The sequence below is a fragment of the Notamacropus eugenii genome, chromosome 1 (genome assembly GCF_028372415.1).
Source record: "Notamacropus eugenii isolate mMacEug1 chromosome 1, mMacEug1.pri_v2, whole genome shotgun sequence".
NCBI classification, from domain to species: Eukaryota; Metazoa; Chordata; class Mammalia; order Diprotodontia; family Macropodidae; genus Notamacropus; species Notamacropus eugenii.
The window spans coordinates 376,978,409-376,993,514 of NC_092872.1; the positions used below are offsets into that span (position 1 = coordinate 376,978,409).

At 39.0% G+C, this 15,106-nt stretch overlaps 1 protein-coding gene across 3 annotated transcripts in view; it reads left to right on the forward strand.

Annotated features, from left to right (window-relative positions):
- The first annotated feature begins 221 nt into the window (after nucleotides 1-221).
- The window catches only part of ARHGEF37 (Rho guanine nucleotide exchange factor 37), a 76,807-nt gene continuing 61,922 nt past the window's right edge, over nucleotides 222-15,106 (forward strand). For 2 of the 3 annotated variants that reach the window (XM_072630682.1, XM_072630684.1), the window contains exons 1-2: nucleotides 222-423; nucleotides 14,816-15,027. In XM_072630682.1, coding sequence (XP_072486783.1) covers nucleotides 243-423; nucleotides 14,816-15,027 — 393 coding nt within the window. In that variant the 5' untranslated portion in view covers nucleotides 222-242. Of the gene's footprint in view, nucleotides 424-14,815; nucleotides 15,028-15,106 lie in introns of those variants that run through there. The other variant, XM_072630685.1, reaches the window with a different exon arrangement.

Consider the following 15,106-nt stretch of genomic DNA (forward strand, 5'->3'; position numbering starts at 1 on the left):
TAGATTTTTCTTTCCTGGAATCTGCCCACCGGGATGAACCTCCATTTGAGATTGTGGGTAGATGAGATAAAAGAGGGGCAGAATAACCCGGAGTCAGCCGGGATCCCTCAACCGGCTAATCGCCCCAAAGTGGCTGCTTGGTCAGCCTTTGGACTGACACTATGGGACTCAGTCTTTCAGCCCGGGTGAAAAAAAAGCAATCTGAATGACAATCCACAAAGGAGCTGAGGCTGTTGGTGCGCATGCACGTTACGGTGGAGGCAGGTCCCGTCCCGCCTGCCCGCTTGGTTCTGCCCGCTCCGTGGGCTGGCAATGGGGAAAGAGTCAGTTGCTTATTAATGTTTTTGAGAGGCAGGGACGACCTTGAGCAGCCGGAGCCCAGGGGAGGGGGCTGCAGGAGTCCTGTTCCCTGCGGACTGGGAGGTAAGTGGAAGACAAGCGCTAAATACCAGGAATGGTCCGAGACCTTCTCAAACAGGTTGCCTGCTTAGGAGGCGCCAGTGGAGTGATGCCTGTCGCCATGGGAGTGTGGTGGGCAGACAGACCACCCCACTGAGCCATACCCACCGGGCAGGGGCAGGGGGCAAGGAAAGACGGGCTTGTCAGGTAGGAAAAGACCGGACCCACCCCGGCTGGGCCCGACGAGGCACTCTGGGGCGTTGTTTCTATCTCAGGCTGGGAATAAACCCTGGAAGCTTCCAGGGAAAATAAAAAAAAAGCCACCCTGTGCCAAAAGCCCTGGTTCAGTTCTGAATTCGCGCTGGGACTTTTCAGGGAATTGCATTGGGCCTTTTCAAAAGCAGGTGATGTGCTGATTACACAGCCCTAAACTGGCAGCTGAGCCAATCTGGGTCTGTGGGCTGGAAGAAACTGGGGCACATTGCTGTGACTTTTAGGGTATATAAATAGCCTTTTCACAGGGGGAGCCCCAGGAAACTCGAGTTCAAGTCCTAATTTGGCACACCTACCCCGAGAGGTTTGGTAAGTCATGTGACAGCTCTGAGCCTTGGTGTCCTTACCTTTATGATGGTGATAACACTTGTACTTTCTATCACAGCCTTGTTCTAAGGATCCAGTGAGATAATGCGTGAGAAAGGGATTTATGACACGTTACCATGTTATTATGGTTGTTATTGTTCATAAAAAAAAAGTACAGATATCCCTTGTGAAATGAAATAGAAAGGTTCTCTGTAAAGTGAATCCTATTTTTCCATTGATTACACAGTTGAAGATGCATTGTGATGGGGAAGGGGGAATGAGTGCATTGTTATAAACAACATCATGATTTAGTACAACAAAACCCTTAAAATTTAAAGTATCTCCAAGATGCACATTGCAAACCATCCATGCCTAATCATCTTGAGCACCCCTTCCCCATGTCCATTTATAGACTTTTGTTCATGTGAGTTATAGAGTTCATTTTTGATGTTCTAATTAACTCTCTGCTTCATCTTGAGACAACAAACTTTTATCACTCAGAGGTTTACAAAGACTTACTGCTTTACGTAGATAAGTATGGATTGTATTACAACCTAGATTTTCTTTGTTAGGTTTTGCAACAATGTCATAACCTTTCAAGGTTATTTACCTAAAATAACAAATTTCTGTTAACATTATATTTCTTTGATGATCAGCATAATAAAATAGTTTATATGAAAACTGATTGATCTTTTCCCTATTCTTCCTCTGAATCCTTGACATAATTCATGCCAATGTGTCCCCTGCCCCCACATTAAAGTTTTTTAAAAGCTATGAAGGAGGAGACCTTTTTGTACATTAACTCTGAAATTCCACTGTATTTCAAAACCGTTAGAGGCAATAGGAAATAGAGAAACACTGGATCCAGAATTAGAAGACTTTGGGTTTAAGTCTTGGCCCTGACAATTAACTTGCTGATCTTTTAACACTTGTTAGTTGTGTGACTATGGGCAAATTACTTCAACTCTAAACTCAAATTCAATAATCTCCAAAATGGAGGTGGAAACATCAATGAGGAAAATGCATTGTAAACTGAAGCGTGCTGAGTAACTGCGACTATTAATATCAAAAATAATAAGAATTAGGATGATGGTAAAAATATTTAAAATAGAATAACAAATAAAGCCTAAAATCTCTTTACATATGTCCTTAATTCTTTTTCTTCTTTTCTTTTCCAACAGACTGCAACCTCAGTCATCCCCTGCTTCCATGTTCAACCTCTGCTTATCTATGGGTTCCTTCCCTATTAGCTAGAAGCATTTATCCTCCCTCATCCTTTTAAAAAAATCCTCACTAGACTCTACTGTCCTCTTAAATCTGTTATCTGTGAACCTTTTCCTTTTTTAATATTTATATAATTATTTTGTTATAATTGGATTCCTTTGTAATCCTAATGTGTAGGCTTCAAGAGATTGCCAAAAGGGTTCCTAACACACAGAAAGGTTAAGAAGCCCTTATTTGAATTATTGAGGCATATCATCTCTATTTCTTAGCCAAACCTCCAAAAGAGCTGCCTATACCTATTGCCTCTACTAACTCTTCTTTCACTCATTTCCAAGGTCTGATAGGAAGCAGATGTTTAGTGCTTTTTGGCATCATACTGCATATTGATTGATTTGGGGCATATGGAACTAGAAAAGGAGAGGGGTGAAAAATGACATATAGGAAAATCATTTTTTAAAAAAATGTTAGATATCTAACCCACCAGAATCTCCCATTAGTTGCATGTCCCTGGGCAAGTGACTTCACTGCTTTTAGCTCCAGTTTCCTCATCTGCAAAATTGGACAGTTGAGCTAGGTAATTTCTAATGTCCTTTTCAACTTCAATGAAAGGAACTGAGGAAGTTTCACCTGAAAAAGACAAGACTTGAGGATGCTAAGGGGTTATGATGGTTTTGTGTGTTAAAATGCTATCTTCCAGAAAAGCTGTTAAGCTTATTTTTCTTGGCCTTCGCAGAGGATTCTTCTTAGGGAGAAAGCAGTAGAGGCATATTTCAGCTCTGTATAAGAAAAAAAAAATCCTTAAAGCTGTCTCCCAAAAGGAATGGCCCGCTTTGGGGAGCAGTGTCCTCCTCTTTTTCACTGGGGGATTTCAAACTGGCAAAATGATTCCATGTTGTGAATGTTTTTGATCTACCTGCTTAAATATGGATTGAATGAGATACCTTCTAACATTTTAGCTCTCGGATTTTAGGATTCTTAATCCTGGCTCTGCTACTTTGCAGGCTGCAAGACCCTGAAAAAGTCATTCTGCATAAGCCTTGCCTATATTTTCCAGGTCTTCATCCAGTTCTGGGAGGGTGGGGGTGGTCTAGAGGGCAAAACTTGATAAAATTCAGGGAAAGTAAAGAATTATAATGGGTTATGGTCAGGCATTTAATGGCGTCAAAAAACCAATCAACAGGCTGAGATTGGAGCTGGTCAGAAGGGAATATTCAGCCTAGGCTGGTAGACTGGAATAATTTGTTTTATTCCATGGAGAGCTCCAGTCTTTTATGCTGGAGGAATAAGATTGTCATCTGATGATGCAGAGCCTCTTGGTCCTTTGCAGATTGGGTCCTCTTCACCTTTCCCTCAGCGGAAAGACTCCAGTTCAGTTCTGCCTTTTATTCCTAAGACAAGTGCATTGTGGCAAAGAACATTCTGGCTCTGATGTATGCAAATCAGGCTAAGGAAACAGTATCTAGAATTACTGACTTTCTCCCGCTCTCTTGAAAAAACTGGCGGCCGCTGTTCTCGTTCCTGCAAGAGGCCAGAAGAGAAAAAAGGGACCTAGTTCTTGCTCCCTACTGTGGTTTCCAGATCATTTCAGTCCCATTGTAACCTCCAGGTTATCTTTGCATTCCATCAAACAGGCTTACTTATTATTCATGGAAATTGTCATTCTATCTTTCACCTTTTTGCTTTGGTGCAGGTGTTCCTCTCCCCACCTCATACCTATATTTCTTTCTTCCTTTTCCCTCTCAGAATCCTAAGTTTCCTTCAAGATTCAGCTCCAGTGTTACTTCCAACTGGCAGATTTTCCAAAGGCTCAAGTGTTCTCTCTCCTTCCTCAAATTATCTTGTATTTACTTTGGTATCCCCCGTCTCCAAAACCACTCCCTGAGACTTCCTGAGGACAGGAACTATTTTTCAAAGTTTTTGTTGTTGTATTTTAAGACCCTAACATAGTGCCTTGCACAGGGGAGATTGTTATTGATTTTTATTTTTATTTGTTGAATGTTGCCCCCTTCCCAGCCCCTTGTGCTGGGGAAGAGTGAAAATAGTAAAATTCTTCTACTAAGGTTCAGGAAATTTGCTTGTCATCCTTCTCCCATCCTTGTGGCTGTTATCTGCTAACCATTGGATTGTTCTCACTTTTTTCTTTTTTAGAAATAATGATTTATTATAAATAACATTAAGTGCCAGTACAGTGGATTAAAATTTGCAAGTATTTGCATTTAAATACATTACCATGCATTAAATATAACTTTTCCTTTAAATATCCATTGGGATTCTTGGTTTGTCCATTTACTTCTATTTGTGATTCCTCTTTTATAATCATACTTAATCTGTATTTGATCATTCTGGTTCTACTTTTTTCATTTTGTACTATTTCATAAAGGGCTTCCCGTTTTTCTCTATATTCCTCATACTTGTTTATTTGATTACATTATATTATTTCATTTTATTAGCTTACCACAAAGTATTTTTTTCTGTAACTCCATTATCACTGGTCAAGAACTGGACATGATTGAAACGACTGAACAACAACATTGCTCCTTGCATTGATCTAAGTTTTGATGTCTTTCAATATTATTTTCCTGATATTCTCTTGTTAAATTTTCAGTGTGTGAATGTTTGTTTACACCTCAGAAATAAGTAAACACCGTGAATCTGGGCTTGATTTATTGCTTTGTGGATTGTATAGATTTAAGAAAATGGTGGCGAAAATGTTAGTAAAGCAGATTAAACTTTAAAATGTATCCTTTTATGGGAGATCTTGTTGTTAAACATTTACCAGCAAACCCTGAGAAGAATTGCAGGAGGGCCCAGTGCAGAATAAATAACATAAATTTGTTTCCCAATCTGTTGGCAGTGTGCTTTACAGATAGGAAACTCAAGAAATGGGTTAGGTGCAGACAGAAACTTTTGCCATATTAAGTAAAAGTCTCTCCGCTTCTATGCCTTTTTGAATTTTTAACATAATTTGAGTAAGTACTGTATTTTGTGCAGGTTTTTTCTACCTCTAGTGATATAATCCTATGTTTTTATAAGTAATGAGTTGTCATGCAAATTATTTTCCTAATACTAAACCATCTTTGCATTTCTGGTATAACTACAATGTGGTCATAATGATTTTGAAAAACATATTGCTACATGTATTTTTGTTGTTGTTTAGTCATGACCCCATTTAGGTAGTCTCAAATTCAGATCAACAATCTATTAAATATTTATCATTTAAAAAATTATAGGTTTCCATAGATGTCTTTTATTTTTCGGTTACCTAGATTTCCTCCATTCTCTCCCACTCCTTTTCCCAGGGAGCTTTACAAATAATTTTTTAAAAATCAGCAAAACCAATAAGTACTTAAAAAAAAAAATCTAGTATCGCATGTGATCTTTCACATTCGTGAACTCCTTCCCTTCTGCACAGGAACAGAGGGAGGTATCTTCTCATATCCCTTTTGAGATTAAGCTTTTTCTTTATAATTTCACAACATTCAGTTCAGCTGTTGAGTAGTGGTTACTCTTAACATTTACACATATGTAACTGTATAAGCGTTGTCAATGTTTTCCTGTCCTCATCAATTCATGTAAGTCTTTCAGTGCTTCTCTATTTAATATCATTGTTTCTTACAGCAAGATAATACTGTACTGAATGGCATTCATCTTTTGTTCAGTTGTGTTCAGCTTTTCATAACCCCATTTAGGGTTTTCTTGGCAAAGATCCTGAAATGGTTTGCCCGTTCCTTCTCCAGCTCATTTTACAAATGAGGAACCAAAGCAGAGTTAAGTAACTTGCCCAGGGTCATGGAACTAGTAAGTGACTGAGGCCAGATTTGAGCTGCATGTAAAATCTATATCAAATTGCTTGCCTTCTCAAGGAGGGGGGGAAGGAAGGAGGGATAGAGAGAATTTGGAACTCAAAATTTTAAAAAACAAATGTTAAAAATGTTTTACCTGTAATTGGGAAAAAATAAATTTGAACGTTTTAAAAGCAAGTTGCTATAATTTTTTTTTTTTGCCAGAGTTTGATAATTGTTTTATCCTGTTCAGTAGTATCATTGACCAATAATTCCATATTCCTCCTTTACTGTTCTCTAGTTTGGGAAGAGGATCATGTTTGTCTCACTGGAGGTTGGGCTGCTATCTTCTTTTGCTATTTTAAAAAGTTTGCATTGGGATTTTTTGTGCTTTGTATTCTTTAATATAATTCACTTGTGAAGCTGTTTGGAGCTTCCGCTCTTTTATGATTTCCCAAATTTCTCTTAAGATTAGGTTATTCATTATTTTGGCATTTTTTATTCCTATACATATACATTCATTTCATTAGAGTTTTCACTTTTATTGACATATAATTCCATACATTAATTTCTGATAATTTTGTTTACTTTATGTGATGATTTCTCCCTTTTCTTTCTGTATTTTCTAAAAATGAAGAGCTGGTCGGGGAGTCAAGAAGACCTAACATTAATCCTCACCTCTGATATGTACAGACTAAGTAACGTTGGGCAAGTCATTTAACCTCTGAGTGCCTAAGGTAGCTTTCTAAGACAACACAGAAAGTGCTGATCTGCTTTGATAGATGGTGTTCCTCTCCAGTGTTATCTACCCTGATGAAATCCCAAGCCTGGTTAAAAAGCAAATAAAACCCACCCCAATAACTCACCTTTAATTAAATTTGAGGGTTTATTACTTTGTTGACATTCTAGGTTTTTTTAAAATTACATATTCCAGGTGTCCTCTCATTGGCTGATATATGTTCAGGATCTGTTTTCTTCTTAAAAATTTCTTGAGTTGTGTCTTGTTAATTTCAGCTTAATAATTAGTTGTTCTCCTTCCTTCCAATCTCCCCTCTCTGACTAGCTTTGCTAGCCCTGCTTTGTTATGGAACCTGCTAGGCACTTAGGTAATACTTAGTGGATAGTGCTGGGCTTGGAGTAAGGAAGAGTTGCATTTGAATTTGACCTCACAAGCTATGTGACCCTTGGTAAATTGCTTAACCTCCTTCAGTCTTAGTTTCTTCATCTGTAAAATAGGGATAATAATAACAACACTAATCTCACAGGCTGAGTTGCCAAAATAATCATCCTTATTATGCACCATGCTCTCAATGGATAGAGTGATAGCCCCTGAGTCAGGAGGGGTTGAATGCAAATCTGGCCTCCGACACTTATTAGCTGCGTCTTATTATCCAGGGCAAGTCACTTAACCCTATTTGTTTCAGTTCCTCAACTGTAAAATAAACTGGAGAAGGAAATGGCAGACCACTCCAGCATCTTTGTCAAGAAAATCCCAAATGGGATCAAGGACAGTTAGACAGGACTGAAACAGCTCAACAACAATAACCCCTTCTCATATATTTTCATTAGTTCTCTATTTTCTTATTAGAGAAAACATGAACTCCAGGCATTTAAAGTCCTCCCTCCACAATCTGGGTCTAATCTACCTTTGTAGTTTTATTTCATATATAGAGATTGTGTCTCTAAATTCTTTATGTTCTCTATTCTCTATATAAAATTTTTATTTTAATTAACCAATTGATAATGGTTTTCCTTTGGTTTTGAAAAATCTCTTTAACAAGGTATGAAATTCCCTTGAAAAGTTAATTCTTTGATCTTGTCTTGGGTATATCTGAGTTAATCCCATCTTGTTGATTAAATTCCTGGATAACTTATTTCCATTCTCATTGATGATGACTTTAACACCTGAGCTGCAAATACAATTAGAATGGACTTTTAGAGTTAGCACCAGAGAACACAGAGAAAGAATTTTGACTAGAGGGAAATGAAGAGAGTGGATAGGGCCCTATGGGTGTTGGGGAGAAGGGAGTCTTTGATGCTAGAATGTCCCCTAGGGAACCTCCATCCAGTCGTGATAGCAGAGGCAGAGCAGGAAAGGAGTTCTAAGATCAAGGAATCGAGTTTCAGGAACAATTCTCTTGGACTCATAAGATGAACTTCTAAGCAATGCAAGTTTCTGGACTGAATGGAGGAGTTCTGAGACCAAACCTGAACGATAATCAAGACCAAACTCAGACCTTGCACATTACTAATACTGCGAGCATAGACTGTGCTGGTCTGAGGGAAAAGGCATGAACTTTTTTTTGGTAAATAGTGTTTTATTTTTTCCAATTACATGTAAAGACAGTTTTCAACATTCATTTTTTATAAGATTTTGAGTTTCAAATTTTTTTCTCCCTCCTTCCTTCTATCTCTCCTCCCCAAAACAGCAATCAATTTGATATGTCATACATGTATAATCATGGAGACATATTTCCACATTAATCATGTTGTGAAAGAAGAAACAGAACAAAAGGGAAAAAGCACCAAAAAAACCCAAAAAACAAGAAAAGAAGTGAAAATAATATTCTTTGATCTACATTCATACTCCATAGTTTTTTCTCTGGATGTGGATAGTATTTTCTGTTATGCGCCTTTTGGAATCATCTTGCATCATTGCATTGCTGAGAAGAGCTACTAAATCAATCATAACTGATCGTCTCGCAATGTTACTGTTACTTCGTACAATGCTACCTTGGTTCTCCTCACTTTTCTCAGCATCAGTTCATATAAGTCTTTACAGATTTTTCTGAGATCTACCGGCTCATCATTTCTTATAGCACAATAGTATTCCATTCCATTACTATACCACAACTTGTTCAGCCATTCCCCAGTTGATTGGCATCCCCTCAATTTCTAGTTCTTAAAGATATGAACTTTTTAGTGACTCCTCCCCGCAAGTGCTTCCCCTTTGTTTGGAAACTCGTAGTTGTACTTCTAGCAGTATTCTACATCTTGAGGACTATTTAGGTTCCTGGGGTGAGATGGGTGGGGCTCATTAAAAAAGTGAATTACTTTTCTCTCGGGCAAGGTCAAATGAGTTCCTTTTTATGGAGGGAGGTACTACTAAAAGTAGCACTTCTTTTTCAGTCCTTTGAAATCTTGTTAGCCAGAGTGCTTACATGGCAATTGAGAGTGTTTCTGTTCTGTAAAGATCTATTCATGAGCTAAATTCTCGTGTTCCAAAGGGACATCCTGAGTAAGGGGATAAGCCAGAGAAAGTATTTGACAAAATTGACAGCAAGATGGAGCGCAGCCTATAAAGACTCTAAATTCTGGGCCATGGGTTGCCCTCATTACTCTCCTTTACATATTTTGTTTTGAGGTAAAACTGGAGTCTTAGATTCTTCTTCATTTCTACCTGTCACAGTTCCTCCAGGCTCAGCTCAGGTGCCACCTTACCCATGATGCTTTCTTTAAGCCCATCATTTAAGCCCACCCCAACTCTCATTCCAGCTGGAAGGTTCCTTTCCCAATTTGCCTAGAGCACTATCTTGATATCTTCTTTTCCTCCCCTTCTCCATGTCATCTTAGATTTTGTGCATCTGTATTTCTCTCCAAGTAGACTTCTTGAGGACAGGAGAATTATAATTTTTTCATCTTTATATTCTTGTCCATTAGTACAGTGCCTTATTCACAGCAGACCTTTAATACATCTTTGTTAAGTGTAATTAAAATGAATTTCTCTCTATAGTAGTTAACAGCTCCAGTGTGTTGATATTTCAGGGTGTTTTTACTTAGATTCAAAGGAGTCCTTTAGTACTCAGAAAAGTCTGAGTTTTTTGAGGGCAATTATTGGCTTTTGATGTTCTTGGGGATGTGTGGTTGGTAGACTAAGATTCGAGTCTAAGGGATTTATAAGGAAATGTTAATAGCTCATAAATTAGCACAGAGTAGAAAGTCAGTGAGCTGGCCCCTAGGTGAATCAGTTCAATATAATCTCTGTTGGGAGAAGGGTTTTTGTTTTGTTTGTTTTTCTGAGAGAAGCCTTGCCAGGCCAGAGAATGTAACAGGAAAAATGCCAAGATTGCTCTGACTCTTTGTCCGCATTAGAAATCAAGGACTGAATTAGTGAAATAGTGAATGAATGTCTTAATCCTTTACGCTGTTGAAAGCACTTTACACTTTATCCAGAGTATTTTCATATACATTATCTATCCATGCTCAGAACAGTCATGTTGTAGCCAGATAAGACATAAGGCATAATTGGGCTCACAGTTTTAGAAGGACATTGATAAGCTTGAGAGAGAATCCAGAGGAAAGCAGCCAGGATGGTGAAAGACCTTGAGTCTGTGCCACATGAGGATCTGATGAACAAAGGGAATGTTTAACCTGGAGAAGAGAAAACGGGGACATTAAAGGGGAAAGAAGAACATGATAGCTGTACTCAAGTAGTTGAGAGGCTGTCACATGGAAAGGGGGTGAAACTTGTTCTGTTTGGTCCCAGTAGGCAGAGCCAATGGGAACAATGGGTGGAAACCACAAAGAAGCCAATTTAGACCAAATGTCTAGAATAACTTCTCAGTAATCAGAGTTGTCCAAAAGTTGAGAAGAATGCCTCTTTAGGAAGTGGGCTTTCCTTCCTTGAAAATTTTCAAACCAAAGCCTGATGACTAACTTCTTGTCAAATATTTTATAGTGGGGATTACAAATATCATTTCATTTCATCCTCACCACAACCCTGGGAGGAAGGTGTTATTATTATGCTTTTTTTAAAAAAATTTTTTTTAAGTCTTATTATGCCTAGATGAGGGAACTAAGAAAGAGGTTAAGTGACTTGCCTAGGGCTATACAGCTAGGAATTGTCAGAGATTGGATTTGAACTGGTATCTTCCTGATTTCAGGTCCCGAGTCTATCCACAGAACCACCTACCTGCTCTATAAGTGAAACTAGATGGTTGCTGAGATCCCGTCTACCTCTCAATTTCTATGATTTTTCAGAAGAAGAAATTGAGGCTCCTTGAGAAATCAAATGACTTGTCTCAGGTCGGAAGGCTGTGATGCACTTGAGCTGGTACCTTCTGAGAACTTTGCTTCTTAAATCTTAGTCATGCTGTTTTGTACGATAGCAGGTGGACTTGGTAAATATTTGTTGACCTTGAGGACAGAAGCTGTGTCTTATTTCATCTTGGTATATGACCTAGTTCAGAGCATTATGATCTTTGTTAGGGAGTAAGTTCTTAGAAAAATTCCTCTTATTTGTTAAATTGAATGAATGAGACTTGAAAAGTGAATGAGAGAGACTTGCAGTTCTTTTCTGTTTTATTATATATATATATATATATATATATATATATATATGAAAGTGCTCATTTTAGTTGATGCTTGTTCTGAGTTTTAAAAATGGAAAAACATCTTAAGTGAAGTGAATGGATAGAATTTAGTTGCTGCCATATACTTAAGGCTAATGGTTAAGTTGTATTGATTTAGGCTTTCTCTGCCTTGCTTTCAGGAAGAAAACAAACTTTATTTTTTATCAGCTGTTTGGATGTAAAGAAGCACCTATCTTACTAATTACAATTGAATTTTATCTAATTTGTAAGTAGAGAGATATGTTGAATCATAAATTCTTATTAGGTGGCATCCAACTGTGTTGTCTTACAGTCAGGTAATAAACAGGCAGTCAAGCTTTTGCTACCAACTCAGGGTAGGGATACATACCAGAAATGGGGAGCCACCTGTAGTCAAATCCCAGGCTGAATTTAGGAATTGGGGTATGGGGCTGGGTCAGGAGTCAAATAGGACCAGACTGACTGGTGGTGACAACATGCATGGATACTTGTTTCTCTCTTTACTGAAGTTCATAAGATCATAGATCTAGAGCTCAAAGGGACACCAATCCCCTCATTTTACACATGAGGAAACCAGCTGATAATAGTGAGCCACTGAAGCTTAATGAAAAGGAGAACAATGCCAGCTCAGACCTGCACTTGAGTAAAAATCACTTTGGCAGCTATGTAGGGGATGGATTAGAGTGAGAAGAAGTTTGAGGCAGGGATACCAGTTAAGAGGCTTTTGTAATAGTCACTTCAAGAGGTGGTGAGACCCTGTGTGTAGTAACTGAGAGTGGAGAAAAGGGACCCATGTTAAAGATGTTGTATAGTTAGAAATGACAAGATTTAGCCACCAGTTGATTATATGGGGTGAGTGACAGTGGAGTTAAAGATGGATGAGGGGGTAAGGTACAACATTAATTACTGGAAGAATAGTGGAATCTGAATCAGTAATGGAAAAGTTAAGAAAAAGAGATAGGTTTTGGGGAAAGATAATGAATTCTCTTTTGGGCATGTGGGTTTGAGATGCCTGCAAGGATATGTTATATCCAATAGGTAGTTCATGATGTGGGACTGTAGCTTAAGAGGATGACTAGGACTGGATATATAGATGGAGTAATCATTTGTGTTAAGATAATTGAACCCATGGGAGTGGGTGAGATCACCAAGTGTGTAGAGGGAACAGAGAACATTGGACTGAGCCCTTGGGTGTACTTGCATTTGAGAGAGGAGCATGAATGATGATTCAGTAAAGGGAACTGAGGAGTTGTCATACAGATAGGAGGAGAACCAAGAGAAAGCAGTGTTGGGAAAACCTAGAGGATGGAGTATGTGGGAGCAAAGGGTGGTCTGGTGCTACACAAATAGTGAGAATTTGGAAAAGGTTATTATACAATAAATCCCTGGTGACACTGGAAAGAGTAGTTTCAGTTGAGTCATGATATCACCAATGATTGCTTAATTGTCAGATCCAGCAATCTGATTAATGTTGACTAATGCTAACTGAGTCACACCAGATTGCATAGGTTAAGAAGAGAATGAGAATCTAGGGATTCTCTCTCAGAAGTTGAGCTCTAACTCTTTAATCTTCAACTTAGAAACTTGACCTCCACAATTGAACTAACATATATAGGCCTAGCAGGGTGTCTCAGTCCTTTAACCAATCAGAAGATGTTTCCTATATGCTGTCATATTTCTTCATCCAGTGGCCCAAACCCTACAGTCCTCTTAAATTCATTCACTTATTCATCATTATTCTGGAATATTATGAAAACTCCTGAATATCCAGCTTACTGATTCAATCTAGTTTAATTCTACTTCACTGATTCTATTTGAGGGTATCTGGGCTTTCTTTGATTACATTAATTGATAAAAGAGTAGAATCCCAACCTTATTATTTGTTGAGAAAATATAGAGGCCATTAACCCAGTGCTCCTTCCTTGCACTTTCTCTATATCTCAAAATCCCTTCACATACTCCCCCTAACCCTTCTCTCCTCCTTTACTTCAGTCCTTGATGAAGAGTTGGCTCTTTTCACCAAAGCCTACTGCTCTATTTCTAGCAGTGATCCTATCCCCTCCTGCCTCCTCTTTAGCAGATTTCTTTGATATGTATTTCCTTTCTCTCCATTTTTCAGTATCTACCTATATAGGCTCATTCCCTGCTTTCTGTCAAAATGCCCAAGTTTTTCTGTATAAACTTTTAAGTCCCTTTACTTGATTCCTCAGTACCTGTAAGCTGTGGCCCTATATTTTTCCATCCTCCACCACCTCCAAAGTGGTAGTCCTAAAGCACACACCTCACCATGTCACTGCCCTGATAAACCCTGAGTTTACTTCAGTGGTTCCCTATTACCTCTACTATCAAATACATAGTTTTATGTTTGGCTTAAGTGCTAACTAGAAAAATACTGTACTCTCCTTCAGTAGGCAGCTAGGCAGTGCAGTGGATAGAGCTCTGGGCCTGGAGTCAGGAAGGCCTCATATGTGGTATGAGTCTTGAGACCCCCAAAGGGTACCCCCGCCCCTCTTCGCACTAATAACTGGCTAGGGAGTAAAAGGGAGTACAGAAAGCAAGGTCAATTATACCCTAACACAAGCTCCCCCTCCCTAACCCCTTGCCCTTATCCCATTGGCTGGGCTTCAGGGGGTACAGTCTATTCATGGAAATCTTCCCTAGCAACAAAGAACATACAAACATGATGGGAAGTTTTGCAAAGGTATGCCAGACAGCGGAGCGGGGCGTAGGGCATATGCTATCCTTTTTCTACTATGTGCTTGAGATAAGGTCGGGATGAAGGGGGAGTTGGGCATAGTACAAGATATGTTACAAAGCATGCTTCTCTACAGTGTTAGCTAGCTGCAGGTGTTCAAGAGAGTGTGTTTTAATAATACAAGAAACAATTAACTCTTTGAGGAAGCTTCACTTCTGAGAGATCATCTCTCACACCTGAGTTAAAATCCAACCTCAGACACTTACTAGTGACCCTGGACAAGTCACTTAACCCTATTTGTCTTAGTTTCCTCCTCTAGAAAATCAGCTGGAGAAGGAAATGACAAACCACTTCAATGTCTTTGCCAAGAAAACCCAAATGGGGTCATGAAGAGTTGGGCATGACGAGAAAAACAACTGAATTTCTACACCTTTGGTTCGGCCCAAACCGGCCTTGCATATTCTTCATAACATTCTGCCTCCCATTTTCCTGCCTTTGTACCAGCTGCTTCCATGCCTTAGAATGTACTCTCCTTACTTCTACCTTTTACATTGCTTGAGACTCCTTGAAGAACCACCTACATGTGTGGGTTTTCCCTCTATGCCCACAAAAAAAAATTGGCTTGAATTTATTTTGTTTGTAATTTGTATCTTATGTACATACATGTTGTTTCACCTGCTAGAATGTAATCTTACAGGCAGGGATTGTTTTGTTTTTGTCTGGGTATTCTCAGTGCGCAGTAGACACTTACTAAGTATTTGTGTCTTGATTAATTAAAGAATATGCTTGACTTGTTCATTTCTTAGGTTCACCTGCCATGGCTAGTTACCAGGAAGAGGAGCCTAGCTCTCCTGGGGAGAGCTCAGGGGATGAAAGTCAAGGGGATGAGGCAATTGGGATCCTTGAGAAAATGAAGCAGAATCAGAGACTTGCAGCAAAGGAGCTGGTCAGCACAGAGGCCAAGTATGTGCACTATATCCAGCTCTGTGCCTCTGACCTCCGGAACCAGCTACATGAGGTAATGTGCATGTTGGGATGGAGAAAAGATGGCTGTTTCTGCTGGGAGAGGCAGGGACCATAGTGCCCAGACCAGCATT